The sequence below is a fragment of the Notamacropus eugenii genome, chromosome 3 (genome assembly GCF_028372415.1).
Source record: "Notamacropus eugenii isolate mMacEug1 chromosome 3, mMacEug1.pri_v2, whole genome shotgun sequence".
Taxonomy (NCBI): domain Eukaryota; kingdom Metazoa; phylum Chordata; class Mammalia; order Diprotodontia; family Macropodidae; genus Notamacropus; species Notamacropus eugenii.
Window position 1 is genome coordinate 353,003,983 of NC_092874.1, and position 21,251 is coordinate 353,025,233.

Genomic DNA, 21,251 nt, shown 5'->3' on the forward strand with positions numbered 1-21,251 from the left:
TAGTGAGCTGGCATCTGCTGCCCTTGGGATTTCCTTTCTTTAAATTTTGTTTCCTGCATGTTTTTTGCGGGGAGGCATTTGTGGTTAAGTGACTGGATTTGAATTTGGATCCTCCTGACTTCAGGGCTGGTGCTCTGTCCACTGTTCCACCCAGCTGCCCCGTATGTGCTTTTACTGTGGGTTGTCTATAAATAAAAAGAAGCTTATTTTTATTTCATCCTGTGGGAATGTTGGCAATAAAGAAGTGGACCACCCATTGGGGAAGTGAAAAAGGGAACTCATGGAGCCACTACTGTAGATTTAATGATGAGACTATGCTTACATTCCCTTTCTTTAGGAATGAATAAGAGGGGCTTCCCATGGCTGGACCTTTTCTTTCTGATTTTGTCCTCAAAATAAGCAGGCATATTCTAGTTGATGAAAGATTTTGACAAAGCTGTACCATTTCAAGAATATGCTTCCTCAGCTCTGGGTGTAGGAGCCTAATACTGCAGGAAGCATTATCTTCTCCCCACCACCCTCACAAATGACATTTTCAGGGCTTTTAAACCCTAAGAAAGTTAGACTTGTTTCCACCTGTTTCCTGACCTTTTTCTAATTGGTTTCCAAACCCTAGCAATGGTTTAAGCCTTCCAGTCTTGACCTTTAGCAGTTCCTTCTTTCTGTCTTCAACAGTTGTTAATGACTTTGTCCTCTGGAAGCTTCTCTGTCCTCTCTCTTCTGGTTTGTTGGCTTGAAGCAGATTCACTAACTTGAGGTAAAAGACTGCCACTAACCTTTGTAGGAAGTTGGCTTTTCTCCCTTAATGCTATAGACTGATAATCTCTACTCTGGAGACCGTGTATCTAGGAGAGCTATTCTTCCATGATCTCCTGCCCTTGTCTTTGAGTCCTCATACCGCTTCCCCATGCCATTCTCAGCCAGATGGACTGTTTCCTTCCTTTTCCAACTTCTGTACTTCCTTGACTTCCTTTGGGTCTCCCCTTATTGGCATCAGTGATAGTAGATACACTCTGCAGCCATCAGATAGTGAGGACCTTCCCCTACTGACATTTCCCCATGATATATTGGCTGAATTTAGCTGGCATTTATCTTCCCCCACTCCTTCCCCAAAGGGTATCATTTTTCTTGAATATAGGTTTGCAGAAGAGAAACATATCTTAAACTTTCAAAAAATAATAAAAAGAGCTATCTGCTTGCCAATAGTACAAGATTATGAAACCACATAAAATAATAATAAAATATGTCCACCTACCTTCTGAATTCCTTAGTTTCCTTTAAGTATCTTGACTTAATGTTGAAGTATAGGAATGGATCATTTATGAGATCAAATTTGTCAAACTTTACATAATAAAACTTTGTGATTTGCATCACTGATGAAGATGACAAATCTCTTATAAAGGGAAATAAATTCAATTAAAATGTCAGGAACTTAAATGTATGATTTGTTTCTGATAAGGATGGAGAGAATATTTTAGATTATCCAATGCCAGAGGGCAATATTTTGAAATTCCCATGACAAGGATATGATTGAGGTGTAATTGCCTGAGTTGTTTGTGTAAGTTTTAATAAAATGATAATCATATACAGATGCTGCAAAAGAGCTGCACGATGGTTATAGTAGCAGGAGTCTGTGATCTAGGAACTGACTTTTGAGGACAGTAAAATTCAGGTCCAGATGACCAAACAGACATATTAATATTAGTTTAAAAGGTAACTGTCAGTATATGATATGTGTTTTATTAGAAGTTAAATGTTTGTTTCTGGTGATTGTATTAGCACAGCATTTTGCATAGAATTGGTACACAATATGTGTTTGTGGAATTTAATTGAATATAATAGAATGGAAGAGAAGGGAACTTTAATGCTGAAGGATGCCTTTCCATATTTGAAACATATATGTGCTACAGAAGGAGTGGTGGGGAGGGGGAAGGAGAGAAGAGGCCTTTTTTCAAAAGACAAATTCATTTTTTTGCCAGTTCTGTAGTAGCCACCCTTGGGCATACTGTTCCTCTCTGCAGCAATGAATGGTGAATTATATTCAGGAATTAGAAAAAATTTCCAGTTTGAGCAAATCTAAATTAGAATTTTATCACATATAAGATGAAACATGTACCTTTTTGTTTTATATAATTGTAGGTGTTGCGGTTCTCAGAATACTTTAGGAATATTAGCAAATCTTTCTTGTTTTTTTCACCTTGCCCAAGTCAACGTATTGCTCAGTTTCCAAAGCTATAAAATGGAAAATAATAGTTAGAATAATAATGATGATGCCACTTACAGTGTTATTTTGAGGATCATATGATAAAGTCCATGTAAAATTTCTTACACTTTTACAGTACTTTATTTTATTATTATTATATGAAAGCCATCTTAGAGTTAAGAAGGCACAGGTTCATATCTTGCCTCTGACACATATTAACCAGATGGCCATGAGTAGATAATTTTTCATTTCCAAAGTCAACTAAGACTATAAAATTTTGACAGGTTTTTATTGTGTGCCTAAAAAGATGAAGGGAATTTACACACTGAGAAGAGTTCCACAGATCAGTGTAATCACAGATACGAACCAAACAGGACAGATAGCCTGGTTAGATGACTGACTGGAATGTGAAGTCTGATCTAGTTAAAATGATCTGACCAGGCAAATTTTTACTCAGTCATCAATCAAGATGATTCATCCCCAAAGGTGGGAAGTTCCAAAGCTGAGTAGGTTTATTTCCCTAGGGCCTGGGGCTGTGAATCCTGGGAATTTGGTATGAAACTTGAAGACATGATACTGTTCGAGGTGGGTAAAAATGGGCCGTAGCAGGTTGAGGATAAGTATTTATTGAGCATTTACTATGTTCTATATGTTCTAGAGGTACTATGCTAAGTACCTTTGCAAATATTATCTCATTTGATTTTCACAGCAACCCTGGGAGTTAGGTACTATTATTATATGCATTTTGCAGTTGAGGAAATTAAGTGGCTTACTCAGAGTCACAGCTAGTAAATATTTAAGACTGGATTTAAATTTAGGTCTCCTTAACTTCAGGATAGGCATTCTATCCAGTGCGTCAACTAGCTGCCACTGTGATCCGGGTCAGTAGCTATATGGATTGTGAATTTTACCCTCGTCTGGTCTAGAGTAGTCCAACCAAGGTGGTATAGGTCAAGATGGACCTTCCAAGGATAGATACGATGAGTATTATTGTCTTCATGATAAGATGGTTGTGACTTTTCTTTGGTAACAAAGCAGTATCAGTAATTAGATTCTGTATCTAACGCAGGCACTGCTGTGTCATGCATTTTGAGATTTCTTGTTGCTATAAACTTAGATGATTTGATGATTGTTATAGTGTTTGGCAAAATGAAGTATAAGTTAAGGCAAATTATGTGGCTAATTTAGGCCAAATAACTGGGATGATGGAGAAAGCAGTGGATTATGAAAATGAAAACTTGGGTTCTCATCTGATCAAATGCCCAAAATTAACTATTTGACCTTGGACACTTAACATCTCTGGACCTCGGTTTTTTCATCTGTAAAATAAGTGAACTGTCTAAATGATATCTAAAGTCACAACTCTAAGGTTATGTAATTTAAGGCAATTTGAAAGGTATGCTTGAAGTTCAGGTACACAAAGATTTATGTAATTTATGTAATTTAATATTAATTATATTTTGAGGAGTATTCTGATCACTTAATCCAAATATCTCCTGCATTGATGATTCTTGTTCTGCCATTAATAATTCATTTCTTTGTTTTGCACTAAGAATCATTTGGGTAAATGTAAATCCTCCTAAAAAGGGTAATATGTAAAGTTCTTAAATTGTTTTTTTTATAAGTGAGATTCTTATTTCTTCAGTTTAAATGAGAGATAGAGCCTGTCAAAGATAAGCTTGGCTTATTTAAAAATGTCCCCTGATTTGGCCCTACCTGTAGATACAAATACACAGAGAAGCAGCATGTTATCAGCAGGGGAGGGGAATTTTTAATTCTCTATAGCACGTTTCCCCACTATTGAACTTCACACTGTGATTATCAGTTGATATCAGTTGGTCAGCCAAGGTTAGTTAGGTTTTAAAAAGACTTTACAGTTGATATAAATCATTCTCCCTAAAAGTCTGTAACACTCTTTCCTAAAGCTCCATATAGAGTGAAGGGGAAATTGGGCTTCAGTTTATAGAAGCCCTACGATAAAAAGTTTAATTCATGGCTTCTGGAAATCCTTTTGTGGTCAAGATGTTTCCTTCAGGTATGGGATAACTATTCTTCTGTGCTCTTTATAGAAACTTTAATCAATTTTCCTTATCCAGTCCATTATATCATTAGCACCGATGCTGACAGTGTCATCATACTGCTAGGATGCCAAGGTAAAAATCTAAATCCTCTGTACCCTTTGAAGTTCATGAGACTCCTGGCCAGTGAAAAGGAGGAGAGACAGAGACCAAAACTGAGTGCTGGTACTCTGGACCTCCCTTTCTTTACCCCTAACCTCCACTTTTCTTTTCAAGGATTTAGCTGAAATTCTCTCTTCTCATTGTTGCCATGCACTTACATCTCTGATTCCAGTTTAGCTACATGGTACCAGAAGGCTTGACTAAGTCCTTTGGACAATGTGATGAACTTCCTGTCGCCCCTAGGGAGATATCTTGGCCATGTTCAAACCTAAGGAACAATCCAAATGTATTCTCACCAAATAGATGGATAAGGTCATAAGTATCTTATCACTCACTGCAAGTGGAGTGGGTTAATTGTCTAGTCTGAAACTGTGAGCCCTTATAACCATGACGATGATATTTAACACTTATATAGTGCTTTCATGTTGGCAAAGTATTTTGCACCTGGAAGACTTTCCCCTCCTTTATCTCTTTGGATTCTGTGCCTCTGTTGGTGGTTTCATTAAGTTAAAGAGTACACATGATTGAGCTTTTTTTAGATATAGATTCAGTTGCTTTCCAGGATGGTTGGACCAATTCATGGTCACACGAATAGCACTGTTGTGCTTGTCTTTCCCACACGCCCCTTTTTGTGATCTTTGACATTCTAATAGGTGCAAAGTATAACCTCAGTGTTGTTTTAATTTATATTTCTCTAATAATTAGTGACTTGGAACACTTTTGTCATTGATTGTTGAAATGTTCAAATTTTTTTTTCCTTTTAAAGGTGCCTGTTTATATCTTTTGACCATTTGTTTATTGGGGAATGACACTTGTAATTGTAAATTGAAATCAGACCTTTAACTCAGAAATGTGCTATCCAAACATTCCGAGTTAATTATTACTCCTTTGAGTTTAGCTGCATTGGTTTTGTTTGTGCAAAAACTGTTTAATTTTACTTAAACAAAATTGTCCATTTTATCTTCTGTAATCCTTTCTGTCCCTTGTTTGGTCATGAAATTCTTTCCCGATCCATAGTTGTGAAAAATATTTACTTCCTTGTCTAATTTGTTTTGACATTACCTTCCATATTTAAATCATATACCATTTGGATATTATTATGTTCTAGTGTGTGAATTTTGGTCTAAGCCTAATTACTGCCAGATTGCTTTCCAGACTTCCAAGCAATATTTGCCAAATAGGGAGTTCTTATTCTGGTACTTTAGGTCTTTGGGTTTATCAAATACTATGGTAAATGTTTATTTCTAGATCTTAGGCTCTCATCTTTGATATTGATCAAATTTCAGTATTTTAAATCCATACTAAATACTTTTTGATGAATACTGTTTTGTAGCAAATTTTGGGATTTGGTATTGCTGTGACCCCAATTTCCACTTTTTTTTTTGTGATTTCCCTTGAGATTCTTGACCTTATTGTCTTTAAGATGAATTTTGTTTTTGTTATTTTAGTTCTGTGATATAATTTGTTATTTGATATGGTTCTGAATAATTAACTTAAGTACAATCGTCACTTTTATTATCTTAGCATAACTCAACTATGAGAAATCAGGTATTTTGTAATTATATTTGTATAATTCCTTTGCCTTAGAAAGTGGACTGTCAAATATTTTTACATTCTATAGTCACTTTTTAGGGCAGATAGGTGGCATGATGGATAAAATACTGGGCCTGGAGGCAGGAAGACCCATCTTCCTAAGTTAAAATCTGGCCTGAGATACAAACTAGCTGTGGGACCCTGGACAAGTCACTTACCCCTATTTTCTTCACTGTCCTCATCTATAAAATGAGCTAGAGAAGGAAATGGGAAACCACTCCAGTACTTTTGCCAAGAAAATCCCAAATGGAATCATGAAAAGTTGGACATCAATGAAAGTGATTGAATTACTTTGAATGAAAGCATTCTTTCTGTCTCTTGTTGAATTTTATTGGGACTGTATAGAAAAGTGGATGATTTTTGTGGGTTTATTTAGTATCCTGCTACTTTCTTGAAGTTGTTATTTTAATCATTTTAGTTGCATCTCTGTAATATCATCTGGGAAAAAAGCCGTTCTTTTATTTCCTTTCTGTGTTTGTACCTTGATTTCTTTTTCTTGACAGTGTTACACCCAGCATTTTAGAACTAAATTAAACATCGATGTATGTGCTTTACAACTCTGATTTTATTGAAAAGGACTCTAGTGTTACTACAGCACAGATGATGCCAACCCTGGGTTTTGAGACAGATACTCACTTATATTGGGGAAATCCCCATTTGTTCCTTGTAAAAATTTTTTATTACAGAAATGAGTGTTATGTTTTATAAAAAGATTTTTCATGTATTGATATCATGATATTTATTGGTTTTGGTATTAATATTGTTATCTGTTATGATTGTACTTTCCCTGATATTCAGCCAACCATGCTTTCCTGGTATAAATCCACCCAGGTCACAATATATTCATTTTTGCTCTCGCCTCCTTGCTTATATCTTATTCAGAATTTTAGTGTCAGTAATTGTTGAGCATACTGTTCCCTAGTTTTTTTCTTTCCCCTGGGTTTAGGTATGAAAACCATAGTTGTATCATAGAAGTAATTTGGCAGTACTTCTTGATTTTCTGCTTTAGCAGATAGTTTATTTAATACTAGATTTAGTTATTCTTTGACTTTTTCATAGAATTCATCTCTAGATACATGTAGTTTTGCAGTTTTTCTCTTTGGAAGTTCCTTTATTTCTTTTTCAGTTTCTTTTCCTGAGATTTGGTTAAATTCTCTATTTCCTGTTCTCTTCCTTGAAGCATTTTATGTTTTTGTAAGTGTTCATCCAGGGGCAGCCAGGTAATACAGTAGACACAGTGCTGGCCCTCAGGGCAAGAAGCCTCATCTTCCTGAGTTCAAATCTGGCCTCAGATACTTCACAGCTATGTGTCCCTGGGCATATCACTTAACCCTGTTTGCCTCAGGTCCTCATCTGTAAAAATGAACTGGAGAAGGAAATGGCAAACTACTCCAGTATCTTTGCCAGGAAAATCCCAGATAGGGTCATGAAGAGTCAAACATGATTGAAATGACTGAACAACAATTCATCCATTTCATTTGTTGATTTTCTTAGCATCCAATGGGAACACAATATTTCTCAGAGGTTCCCTTATTTCCTTTTCAGTTGTTGTCAGCCCTCCTTTTTCATTTTTGAGATGAATAATTTGATTTTCTTCTCTCTTTTTAAAATTAGGTTAGCTAATGATTAATCTATTTTATGAGTTTTTAAATTATCACCTCCTGCTTCTGGCAATTCTGTGTTTAGCAGGTGTTCATTGATATGTTGTTTTCTAGTTTGTTTTTAGTGTATTTTCTATTCATTGATATGTTTTCTTTCTCTTTTTGGTTAATAAAGTGTTTTTAGAGATATACATTTTCTCCTTAGATTACACCTGGAAAGTTCTTATATTGTCTCATTTTCTTTTTCTTAGGTGACATTTTCAGCTGTTTTTATTATTTCATCTTTGATCCAGTTCTTCAAAAATAAATTATTTAATTGCCATTTTGTTTCAATCCTTCAAAAACCTTTTGTTATGATTTTTCTTGTATTGTCAGAAAAGAATGTGTTTCATTTCTTTCATTTTTCTATATTTGATTATGAAGTTTTCGTACTGGTTAGTTTTTATTGCTGGTTAATTTTTCTAAAAGTGCCATGCGTGGCTCAGAAATAGGAATCCTCTTCAATAAATACCAGAGGGCTATCATACCAGACTTCTTTCTTGTTTTGTTTTTGGTTAGATTTATCTAAGTCTGACAGGGCCACCTTGAGACCCCCATTGTGGTTTTGGCTTCATTTTCTCCCCATTATTCTATTCTGTTTTTCTTTAAGTGCTTGGATTTTATGCCATTTAGTATGTGTGGATAGGTGTATATGAAAATCATTGGTATGATTTCATTGCCTATCACGCTTTTCTTTCTGTTTCTCTTTTGCCCAGTCTGCTTTCACTCCTGCCAGATCATAGTTGCAGGAACATAATGAAACCTAATGAATTCTGCACTGGGCTCTCACCTGAACTCCATGTGTATTTCTTGTAAACAGTATATTGTTGCATTCTGATTTCTGTCTCATTCTCTGTTTCATGTGTGATTTCATTTTGTTGACATTTAAGGACATGATTGATAATTTTTTTTTTCTCCCTACCATATCCTTTGAATACCCGCTTCCCTCTTAAAAAAATAAAAAAGATGCTTAAAGAAATGTGCTCACTGCTAGTGATCTACAATTGAAGCATGCTCTCACGTGCTCTCACGCGCTCTCACTTTCTTGCCTTGTCCGGAACCTGATCGCTGGTTCTTCTACTTTCTTTCCTTTTAGTACAGCCCTCTGAAGTTTGCTTTGCTGTTATTTTAACTGTTCTCTTCCCTTGTCTATCTTTCCTTTTAAACCTCTCTCCTCCTCCTTTCTGTTTAATGTATTTCTAAACTTCATGTGTTCAACCCCACCCCACACAATCTGTTCAGATAAGATCATGAGATGCCAGTTGTCCCACCCCTTCTACTTCATGCTGTCATCTTCTTCTCCTACCTCTCAATTATATGAAATAGTTTCCTCTCCCTTCTTCCTTATTTCTTTCCCCGTATATTCCTTTTTTCTTCTCTCCTCCTCTCCCATTAAATCCAGTAAAGAAAACAACACCACATTCTAGCCCCCCCACCCCCCTTTTTGGCATGTTCCTATATTCCTTCTGTAACTGGAAGATAGTAGGATCATGATGGAATATGGAACACTGAATTCCAAGATTTTCTTACCTTTGTATTAGTTGCTGCCAAACTTTGTTGGGATCCTGATTGCGGTTCTTCTGATACTTGAATCTTTTCCATTTGGCTACCCGCAGAATTTTTTCTTTAACCTGGAAGGGCTAGATTTTGGCTATGGCATTTTGGAGCTTTCAGTTTTAGGGTTTCATTTAGGTTACCAGGGAATTCTGTCTAGTTCTGGTAAATCTGATTAGTTTCTTTTAGAATTCCTTTCAATATGTATCTAGGCTTCCTCAGTCAGTCATTCAGTTGTTCTAGTTAACTTATTGAAGATATTTATTATTATTTATTATTATTCCTTTCACATACTCTCGTAGTCCTTGTGGCCAAGGCTTTTTTTTTTTAATTGCCTCTGAAGTTAGGCTTTTAGCTATTGCGGAATAACTCTTCTGCTTTTAGCTCGCAGTATTACTTCTTATGAGAGATATGGTTTACTCATTTCTAACTAAGCTCAGTTTCCAAGTTGGTATGTGCTCCAAGATCAGTCACTGCCCCTTTCTTCACTCATAGATGGGGAGATAAGCTCTTATCTGGCCCTAGCCTCAGTTTCCTTGGTTCTGGTTGCCACCTTCCTCCTCCTTTGATGTGTCCGTGCTGTCCGTGTTGGGTCAGGCTCCAGTGTTCTTGAATAGAGAGCATCACAGTAATGTCTTGACACCTGCCTATTCTGTATCTTCCTGTGGATGTCCCTTTTCCTGCTCCTGCTGGGTCTTCCTGATCTAGGCTCTGCTACAGGTGTCCAGCCTTGTTCACCTTAGCTAGAAAGGACTTCTCTTGGATGCTTTTTCCATTGCTTCTGGCTTCTGAGTGACTTTGATGCTGTCCTGGGCCAAATGAAGGAGCTTGTTGATAACTGATTTTGGATCTCTTAATTATTATTTGATCTGGTATCTTCTTTTATATCCTTAGTAGAATATAATGTAGAAATGTGTTCCTTACTCTAATGAGTGGACAAATCTTGTTTCTACCTCTATGGTATCTTCTGTAGCTAACCCCTTCTCTCTGTTCTCCCCTCCACCACTCAGCCTTTTGGCCATATTGCTGAAATGGCTTCCTAATTAGTCTCCCTGCCTCAAATTTCTCTCTACACTGTAGTCAAAGTGGTTTTCCTTAAATATGTATCAGACAATGTTACTCCCCTTTGTAGTAAACTCCAGGGACTCTGTATTGCTTCAAGGGCCAGATATGAACTGCATAACTTTTAAAGGCCTTTACAAACCGAACCCAACCCATCTTTCCTGCCTCACTGTCTTTAGTTTCTCCCTCACCTCACTGTGTGGTTAGTTTCTAAATCTTGCTCCTGACTCACTTTGGTTGAGGTCTGTATCACTTCTCACCTAGACCACAGCAGTGGCCTCTTCATTGCCCTCCTTGTCTGTCAAGCCTTCCCCACTCAAGTCCCCTCTTGCACATCGCAATCAGAATCACAGCAAGGCCTGGCAGCAGCTACCATAAAGGTAAGTCATGTCACTCCTCTACTCAAGGATCTCCAGTGGCTCCCTCTTGCCTCTGGAATAAAATAGAAACCCCTTTAAATGCTTTTGTAACTGGACCCCAACTTACCTTCCAGCCTCATTGTACGTTGTTCCTCTTCCCACATACTAGAGGTCAGCTACACTGGCCTTCTCTGTGCTTCTCACATAGGACACACTCTCTTTCATCTCCGTGCCTTTGGTCTCGCTATCCACCATTGGAATGCTCCCTTTCCTTACCTCTGTCTCACAGAATCTCCTCTCTTCAAAATTCATGTCCGGCACCGTCATTTTGTATGAACCCTTTTCTGTTTTCCCCCAGTACTAGACCACCTCCCCAACACTTTATTGACTTTGTAATAATTTTCTTCATAATTACTTTGTATATGTTTATACATATTGCTGTCACCTCCATTAATGTAAGATCTTTGAGCATAATGTTGTTTCATTCTTTGTACTTGTATCCCGTGTGTGTGTGTGTGTGTGTGTGTGTGTGTGTGTGTGTGTGTGTGTGTGTGTATCGGTGCACCTGAATCTCTCTGAATTTGGGCTCCTTTATGAAATTTAAACCTACTTTCTTAACTGGAAGTCAGAGTGACACTTTTTCAAAAATGAGAAAACGTATCTCATCAGATTGTTAGTCATATAGATAAAATTTTTTAATGTAGTCATTGTAACTATTGCAGTTACTTAAAATGGTACATTGAATTTTTTTTTCTAATTTATTCCTCTTGTAATAATAATTTATCCTAAGAGGTTTTCACTTGTGGTCACTAACAAGTTTTATTTTAATCATCTAAAGTTTTAAAATTAATCTTTCTAAATTGTAATGTAATATATGTATATTATATATACCTATATATCAATTAACCATTCACTGTTTATTGTTTAATTTGGAAATAGGACCAAGAGGCCCTTACTTTTCAACTCTTTCTCCTTTATTTTATTTGTCTCATTAGTTAAGAAACCTTTCCAGTTTGGATTTACGTCACATCACTGAACTGGATAATGAAACTGTGATGGAAATAGTCAAGAGGTGCAAAAATCTTAGCTCCCTCAATCTCTGCCTGAACTGGATCATTAATGACAGGTAACATTTTAACATTTTAAAAATAGTTTACTTCTGAAAACGTAGTTGACTTTATCTGCTTAGCATAAATTATCTGTGATAAAACAGCTTAACAGAAAATTTAATGCTATAGTAGTATTTCAACAACTTGTTACACTCTAGTGCTACATTTTTAAACATCTGTTGTATTAGTTGTGTCTTGAAAAGATTACAATATTTAAAAATGATTTTCAGAGCACTGTATTGTCAACTTCTGCCCACAAGTAAACCAAAGGTTGGTCGTTTGTTGCAGAATCAGTGTTCTGAGATCTTGAGTACGCTGATTTACTTTAGACTTGTTATAGAGAAAATGTGATAGAGCGATTCAGATAAAGTGATGCAAATATTCATGGATATTTTCTTATGCTTCTTCAAGCGGTTTTTCTTTTGTTCCTTACTTTTGGAAAATGAAAAACAAATAAAGAGACAATGGCTGCCTTGTGGAAAGGATGTTAAATGGGGAAAATTTCCCCTGAAACAGTACATCAGTAGTGCAAAGTGAAGAGCTAAGTCTGACCCCAGTATACCTTTCACCTGGGGAAAAACAAACAAGCAAATCTCTAAAGTAAATGTTTATAACCAAACAGCCTTACACTATTAACAGACTCTATAAGCAGGCTTAGGAATTTGAAGATTTGCTTGTGTCCTATCTAATATTCAAGATTTCTTCAGGAAATGCATTTTTTGAAATCTTTTTCTTTCAAATGCTATTCAAACTAAAATTAAGACACATTTAAATGGAAAAATGAATCTGTTTTCAGATATAACCTCTTGATTACTAAGGCCTTTTAAATGTCAGAAAACTCAGGAGGCTGATTGAGTACCCCTTAAAAACAAGATCCTCCTTGATTTTATTTCTTAAATTAACTGTATAAGTAAAATAGAGATTATATTTTTGTCCAATTGTGATATTTCTGTCCATCTGAATTGTGTACACAGGTGAGAGGCAACATTATTTTGTGGATACAGAACCAATTTAAGGAAGACCTGTATTCGGGTCAAGTCTTGCCTTTTGACTTAACATAACAACATAATAGCTCCGCTACCATAGCCAGGTCACTTAACTTTTAGATGTTCTAGGATGCTTTTTGAAAGTTACAGACAAGTTACCTTGTCCAATAGTATTGGTAGAGGGATATCCCACACCACACAGTAACTGAGGCTGATGAAATTTCATCTCTGGACCAGAAAAATCCCAAATGAAATTTAATGTATTGTTTGAGTTGACTTATGTACTTATTTAAATACTAAGCATTTCAGTGTAGCAGGTAAAATAAAACAATTTCAAATAATTTTAATCTGTTGTTCCTAAGCAAGATTATTTTATTACAGGATTAAATAAAAAATACAGATATTAGAAGTGTTGTTCTTTACAATGATATTGTCGAAAATCATAGGCATAAACTATAAATTATTAAAGAAAAGGAGCATATTAGTAGTGATTTGGTATGTGAGGAGAATATTGTTCTAAAAACCGAAGGAGATGTTTTCTTGTCTATGGGCTTCATATATTTGGAAAATGTTCTTCTGTGTTATATTCACAGATTGAGTGTAAAAGTTGCTAAGGTCTTAGGTTATTTTTAAATAGTGGTTTAAGGAGGTAAAATGGTACATTCGATTGCTAATACAGTCATAGCTGGCTAATTGACAAATAGAATAGTAGTTAGATCTCACTCTTTTATTTCTGCTGTGGCCTAACTCCTATCATTGATGTTATTTTAATGGTTTTTCCTACTTAATTATAGTGGCCTTTTGTGGATTGATCAGAAATTTATGTGCTGTAGGCATTTATTTTCAGGAACTAAAGTGAGTTTATCTTAATGTGTTTAATGGAGAAGTCTGGATTAATTGAGAAAATATGCATTTTAATGAATTTGGATCCACAGGTTTAAAAGACAATCTCCTTTAGGCTGAATTACATCACTTATTATGTGTTCTGTAAAAGAACTTTTGAATGATAAAACTCACTTTTCAGTATCATTTAGATTGCTCATCTTGTTCTTATTATATTATATAGCTAGGTTAAGTAATATTTTAATTATGTTGGCATAAATCCGGGACATTTCATCAAGCTTAATTATAATTTTAGCACTTAAGTCAGATTGGTTGGTAACCTTTTATATAGAAGGCATGGAATGTGAATATATTTAGCTCATCAGTTAGTTACTCTTTTCTGTGTTCATTGTTAGTATCAATTAATAAATCAATAATTTATTGAACTCCTGCTTCCATAGCAGCATCTATGAGTAATATTTTCAGAAAATTTCTGTTGTCTCAATACTTAACATCTTGTCTGAGAAATAATAAATAGTAGTACTAGACTGTGTGTATGTATATATGTGTATGTACACACACACGCACACACACACACATGCGCACACGCGCGCACACACACACACACATATAGGACTTGATTCAACAACAAAGAGGATGATTGTATCCTGAAAAAAAAAAGGCCAGGAAGTAAATGGGGATGAACAAAGATTGGAGGAAAATAGGAATAAGTGCCATGGGGTCAGACTTCTTCTTGTTGTCTTGGTTAGGCATATAAGCAAATGTTTCCTTAGAGTAAATGTCAGTGTTTGCTTGAAAGAAGAACCCTCCCTTTTTGTTGGAAAAATCCCCACAATGTATCTTGTGTTTATCACAAAATATCTAAAAAAATGGCCTACTGGGTACTGAAAAATAATATAATTAGTACTTTATGTGGACAATGAGTCAAAATTTATTCTTTCTTTGAGATTTTTTTATTATTGTCTTGAGCTATAATTTGAGTGTAGGAATGTTTCTTTTCTTTTTTCTTACATCCCCAAGGCTTTTTAGTGCACTGTTTGCCACGCTGTATTCAGTTAATGTAAGCTTGTTGATTGATTGATAGGAATTCCCAGTAGGAAATTTCCTCTGCTTATGCATATGGTCAACTCTTCTGCAACCTATCAATTTGGAGAGTTGCCCTGGGCACTGAGAGGCTTGTCTAGGGTTATATAGTCAGAGTCAAAGGTGGGACTTCTGATTCCAAGGTCATTCTGACTCCAACTCTTATCTTCTATCTGAAACTACCTCCGGTATATGAGATCTTCTCCTATGTATAAGAAAAACTTATTTTTTCAATTCTCTGTTTATTTCTTTATAAAATGAAAACTATAATGCCTTAGCATTACTATTTTTAGAAACATTGTGATCATTTCAGTAATATCTGAAGCCTTTCATAGAACTGATTGTGTATAATGAAGATTTTTTTTGACTATATAGAACATTTGTCATATCTTTCTATATTTAGGTTTTGGAATTATATATGAAAAAGAAAAAATACTTTTCATACATATTCATATTTCTAGCAATTAAAAAAACAATTAGTTAATTAGTTCCCATTTACACCAATGTTACAAAGAGTCATTTTAATTATAATCCGTTTTAAACAAAATGTTCAGCTTTTATTAGAGCTATTGGTGCCTATAAACACTGGAACTGTCTTTGAATTTCATATCTTACATTTCACAGTCAGTAATACAGGCTCTGTTACAGCTTCCATGTACTTACACTTGCAAGGTACAGGATATTACTTAAACAAATCACTAGCTCTCAATTACAGAAATTATGCCTGATTCAAAAATTTCCTTCTGTTTCTTTTTTCCCATTTGTTATAAGCTTGGTGTTTATCATTTCTTGATGAAAAAGGAATTATCTTGATATGAAACAACTTTGATTTTGTTACGTTTTTAGTTGTCATTGTTTAAGATGAGAAACATCTTGACATTGTGGATAGATCTGGCGTCAGAATCAGAAAGATCTTATTTTAAGCCCTGCTTCTGACATATATACTGTCTGGATGAACTTGAACAAGTCACTGCAACCTGTCAGTATCCTTGGCAATTTTTCGAGACTTTGGAGTTAATAGAACAGCTGTCCATCTGCATTGATGGAGAAAACATTACTGGTGACATCACTAGTCCAAACATAAAAAGGGAGACCTTGGTATCATAGATTTAGAGCTGGAAGGGACTTTAGAGGCTATCTATTTCAACCCCCTATATTTTCCCGGATGATGCTAAAGTCTGATAATGTAAAATATTTTTTCCAAAATCACACAGGGTTCTATAAAACAGGGAAGGTATTTGTAATCATCTGACTCCAGAGTTATTGCTTTTTCCATTCTGCCATAATATGTGCCTTTGACTCTTATAACAATTTTTATCTTTTACTCTTTTTAAACTTTAGATTTTGAGTCTGTATTTTTTGACAGATATTGCATTATTACTTTTAAGTACTTTTAGACAGTTTGCCCCCCCCCCCCATTAATCTCTCTGCAACTGAGACATGCTTTTCTTTATCTTCCTTTTTGTTTTCTGTGTTTTGTTTAGAGAGTTAAATAGTAAAGGCATTTTGTGTGTTCAGAGATATAGTCTAGTCACTTGACATTTACCATTGCTCTGAACACAGAATCTAAGTCTGGTTTGTGAGAAGATGCCTACTACTTCTGTCAGTAATCTAAATTAAACATCTGGTTGTTATGCTTGTTGAAATGCTTATTTGTATTTGGTTCTCCCTCCATATGGAGTTGGGCCACGAGGGAACCTAAAAGCACCGGCTGTTGTGGTTAAAGCAGAGCGAGATTTTAAAGGGAATTGTTCTTTGTATCTTCCTTCACTCATTAAGCCTTTCTGAAAGGAAAGGAAACTGTTTCATGATGAATCTTAGCCAGAGGTATTGCTTACTTTTTATATGTGGTAGAGTTTATTTTTCCATTTTAAATTGGCTTTCAAATAGGTTAATTACTTTCTCCTTTTAAATATTTTAAGTTATCTCTGTGAGTTTTTTCCAGTCTTCAGTCTGTAGGAGCCACTGTCAGATGTATGTATGTTCCTTTAATTGGCAGTTGCCATTGCTTATGTGGGAATTAGTTCACAGAGTGGCATTACAAGAGAAATTAAGTTTTGTGTTCCTTATATGCTCATAAACAAAATGTGCCTTGTTACTTAAATTACATATTTAAATAGTGGTAAGGAATTTCAAAGGCCAGCTAGTCCAAGTCTCTCATTTTACGGATGAGAAAACTGAGGTCCAGGGAATTGAAGCAACTTTTCCAGGGACACAGAAGTAGTAATCACAAAAGTGATGAACTTCTCTGGGCAACCAAATTTCATCATGATCTTCAACAGGCCCTAATGACTGACAGTATCAAACATTGGGAACCTGTATGACCAGGAAGGTGATGGTACCCCTGCAGCGCTACAGATATTTGGAAGACAAGAAGATTTTAAGAGAGAGATAATGAGTTCAATTTTGGATGTGTTGAATTTAGGATGTCTATGGAATATCTAGCTTAAGATATCCAAGAGGAAGTTGGAGAAGTGAATCTGGAAGTAGGGAGAAAAGTTAGGGCCTGATAATTCGATTTAAGAATCAGCATGGAGAGGATAATTGAGTCCATGGGAACTGATATGGTCACCATGCAGAGAAGATGGTTCATCTCACCACCATTAGAAGTGTGATCTGGATGGTGATGGAGCCAAAGAGACTGAGGAGATGTAGGTAGGAGGACCACCAGGATAGAGTACTGCCATGTGTTAAACCTGGAGAGAAGAGAGTAGTGATAGAGTCCAGGGCTGCAGAGAGGTCAAGTAGAATGAGGATTGAGAGAAGGCTGTTTGATTTGGCCATTAAGAGATCATGTGAATTGGAAATAGCTGTTTTTGATGAATGATGAGTTAGGAAGCCATGCTGTAAAGAGTCAAAAAGAGACTGACTGGAAAGACATGGAGGCATCAGTTGTTGGACAGCCTTCCCAAGGGGTTTAGACATGAAAGGGAGGGGAGATTGAAGGCAGTGGTCAGTGGAGGTAGATGAATCAAGTGAAGGTTTTTTTTAGGTTATGGGAGACATGGTCGTATTTCTCTGAAACGGAAGGAGCTTCTAGTTAGGCTGAAGATTACAAAAGGTGGGGAATGTATAGAGATCAGTCTTCTGGAGAAGAGGAGACAGGATGAATTCACTTGTGCATGTGAGATAGGAGTGAAAGTGGAGACCATGGGGCAAAACCTCTGAGTAATGTGAGATGGGGAGGGGAGGGAAGTTGCTGTGGAAAGCCTCACATTTTTCAGTTAAATGTGATTCTCAGCCGAGACTAGAGGGGAGGGAAGCTTTGAAGTGAGATGAAACTGTTTGGAAAAGGTGTTGTGGCAAGCAGAACAGCGATTCAGTTACGTGTAAGGAAGTATAAAAAGATTGTCTTGCATCAATGAAGGCTCACTTGTGATTATGTAGCATGAAATTATAATCTTGTGGTTTTTCTCTACCTTTTTTTCAATATCATGAGAGTAAGAGGGTTGAGGCTTGGAAGAACAAGACTGGCTTTGGGATAAGGGGGCAAGGGATTGAGAGAAGATGAAGTGTAAAGTTATACTGGTTTACCAAGGGGTCAAGATGGGGAAGGGAGGAGAATGAAGCCAGTATGGGGTGGTGTATTGGCAAAGAATGGAGAGGTTGAGGGATTTGAGATGAAGAACAGGTTCTTCCAAGGCTATAAGGCAGAGGGAGAACTGGAATGACAACAAATTGTGATCAGCTATGGATATGGCCATCTCTGTGTGTAGCTGAGATAAGGTGAAGGAGTAGGCTGTAGGAAATGAGCGATCTGAGGAACTGGGAGACTAGAGTGCTTAGGGGAATATCACTCTGTATGTTGAAGTCTCCTGGGATGGCTAGATTTAAGGAAAGAATGTGAACCATGCATTGTAGTCTTTGAGGAAAGAGTGAAAATAGACTGGAAGTAGACAGATAACACCTACCAGAATTTTGATTGGGTGGTGGATATAGTTTGAGCGAACCTCAGATGAAGAGAGGTTACTGAATACTGTAGATAGAGGGAGATGTTGGATGGGATGTGGAATAAGGGTCTTTCAGCTCCCTCATCTCTATTGGTCAGAGGAATGAGTGAAACTGTGCTGCTGGTGATAGAAGGCTAACCAGGGGGACTGTTAATTATCAGGATGAACCAGATCTTAATGAGAGCCAGAAAATGAATGAAGTGGGAAAGGAGAAGATTCAAGATGAAAACAAGTTTGTTCTCTATAGAGCAGCCATTCTGGAGAGCACAGAGGAAGGGACAGGTATATTTAGAGTGGAATACTGAGGGAGTTATGTTGAAGATGATGAAAATAAGGGATCAGGGCAGTGGAAGATAGTGAATTAGAGTTAAATATTGAAGACCAGGATTAATATTCACTGGAAGGAGGACAGTATGTTCATATGGGAGTTTGTTAGTCATTGAGGAACGAGGACCTGCCTTGTAAGTGTCTTGCTCCGCACCCCTCTTCTCTACGCTCCCTTTCCCCTTCCTGACCCAGAGATCAAGTCACTTTGAATCAAGACGATTCTAACCTGTTAATCAACAGAAAACCTCATCTTCAGTCTCATCAACATGACGTATAAAGAGACACTTTTTTCACTGGAACTGAGTAAGGTAAAACAAGGTTTTAAAAGTGTACCATTACAAACAACTATAAGGCAACTGAATGTCAGTTAACTTGTAATACTGTTAAGGTTGACTTAAGTCAGTCCAAAATATACCACCTTCTAATGATTATGAATGTCGTAAAAGGAGTTCTGTTTTGGAAGGGTGATTGGGATAGATGAGCATTACAAAATGAAGATTCTGTGATCTGAGTGAGTAGTGCTTCAAAAAATGAATTTATTGGAACTGTGGTGTGTACCCAATAGCACCTGATTTTTCAGCATCCTTGAAAAGTTTTAATCATATAAACCCCTAATAAAATATTTATATGTTTTTACTCATTGCTTCTCATATGCAGCTATTAACTTACAGAATTTTAAATAGGTTGGATTTGTAGACTGATAGATATACTTCTTTTTACATTTGATTTATAAATATAGAAAAGAAGATTGACAGCACTGACTTATATAAAACTCAATGAAGCTTTATCTAAAGATTGTTCTAACTCACCTCATCTACTCTGGATGTTTATTCTGTTTCTTCTTTCAGATTTCTATTGAGTCAATAGAAAAGAGTGACATTTAGAAATAAAGTTCAGTGAGGATTGGAGCAGGTGGTGCTGGTACAAAGTGTTTGCTTAGTGTCCATTTTTAAAATTATTATTTCCAGGAATTGTTTTGTGAACTTATGTTATATATTTTAAAGTGTTCATTTACTCTCTTCTAGTGAAAGTCATGCCACTGTGGAATATATATATATATATGTATATATATATATACACATATATATATGAAATTATACTTTATTTTAATCTCCTAATACTATTTAATTTTTGAGGGACTGAGGTTTCAGAATAGCCCTAAGGGAACAGGTCTATCCATTAAGTTGAGCTTGTATAATTCTGTTTAAGTTAGAGGATGTTTTGTTTCCTGTTAAAAGTTATATATGGACAAGAAGAAAAAAATACTTTTCACTTTTTCTTCTGCAAAAAAACCAAAACAAAACAGTTTGGAAGCAAAGAGACTGCAAAAAATTATTCCGAGTGCTTAATCAGTTTTTTGGTAGTTTTTTAGCCATCCTGTCTTTTCCTTGTTGAATGCTGCAACCTACCAACTTAAATGACTATTTGGTTAAAATTCAAGTTGGAAGATAAATAGAACAATTAATTTTAGCCTGCCTACTGTTGATGAAAAAGATAATATGAATTATTGTATTCCTCAGAAGTAAATATGGACTGAGAGATTGTAAGTTTGGGTGGGGTTGAGCTTTCCTAAGCTAGTAAAATTTCACAGGCTCTCTGATTATTTTGGGAACTACTGCAGTACTCAAAAGTATTTTTAAAGCCAATCTTTATAATGCCTGCTCTTTTCTATATATATAGCTAAGTATTCTAGTGGAGCAAAATAGCAAACCTAATGATGAACAGACTACATATGAAAATACTGTATTTTGTGTCTCTGATTAGCTCCCCCCTCATACCACTACTAAATGTTCATTGTTTGCAATTCCATTCTGTCTCTTTCTGTCTGTTTATGCACAATCCATTTATTGTAGTGCAACGCTTGTTGGGGGACTCTTATGGCTGTAAGGAGATTCCTACTCATGGAGACTGAGTTGTAACTTTGTGATTGTACTTTGTGAATGCTACACTATCGATGCTCTAAAATATTACAGCAAAAGTTTATGAAACTTTTTAAAATAAATTTTCACTGGGAGATATTATATTTCTTTAAAAAATTTCAACAAAATTCTTTCTCTGTGATATGCTGTTTTGTTCTCATTAAACAAGTAAACTTATTCTTGAAATGCTCTGCCCTAACAAGTAATTTGCAGATGCTAGTGAAGGACATGCTTTATAGAATATCCTAATGCAAATAGTATTGTTGCATTTTTGACATTGAATATGTTATATTACTATCTTCAGAGAGTGTCCAGAAAAATCCACATTAGACTACTTGCATAGCCCAATCCCTGAGGACCCTTCCCAAGATGTCATGCTCTACAAGTTTGATGATTAACATCAGCATATATTGTGACTCAAATTTGTATTAAGCACATGGTTT

General features: G+C 35.9%; 1 protein-coding gene across 2 annotated transcripts in view; it reads left to right on the forward strand.

Annotated features, from left to right (window-relative positions):
* Nucleotides 1–21,251, forward strand: part of FBXL17 (F-box and leucine rich repeat protein 17) — a 493,494-nt gene that overhangs the window by 135,995 nt on the left and 336,248 nt on the right. For both annotated transcript variants that reach the window (XM_072597278.1, XM_072597277.1), the window contains one exon: nucleotides 11,587–11,717. In XM_072597278.1, coding sequence (XP_072453379.1) covers nucleotides 11,587–11,717 — 131 coding nt within the window. The remainder of the gene's footprint in view (nucleotides 1–11,586; nucleotides 11,718–21,251) is intronic.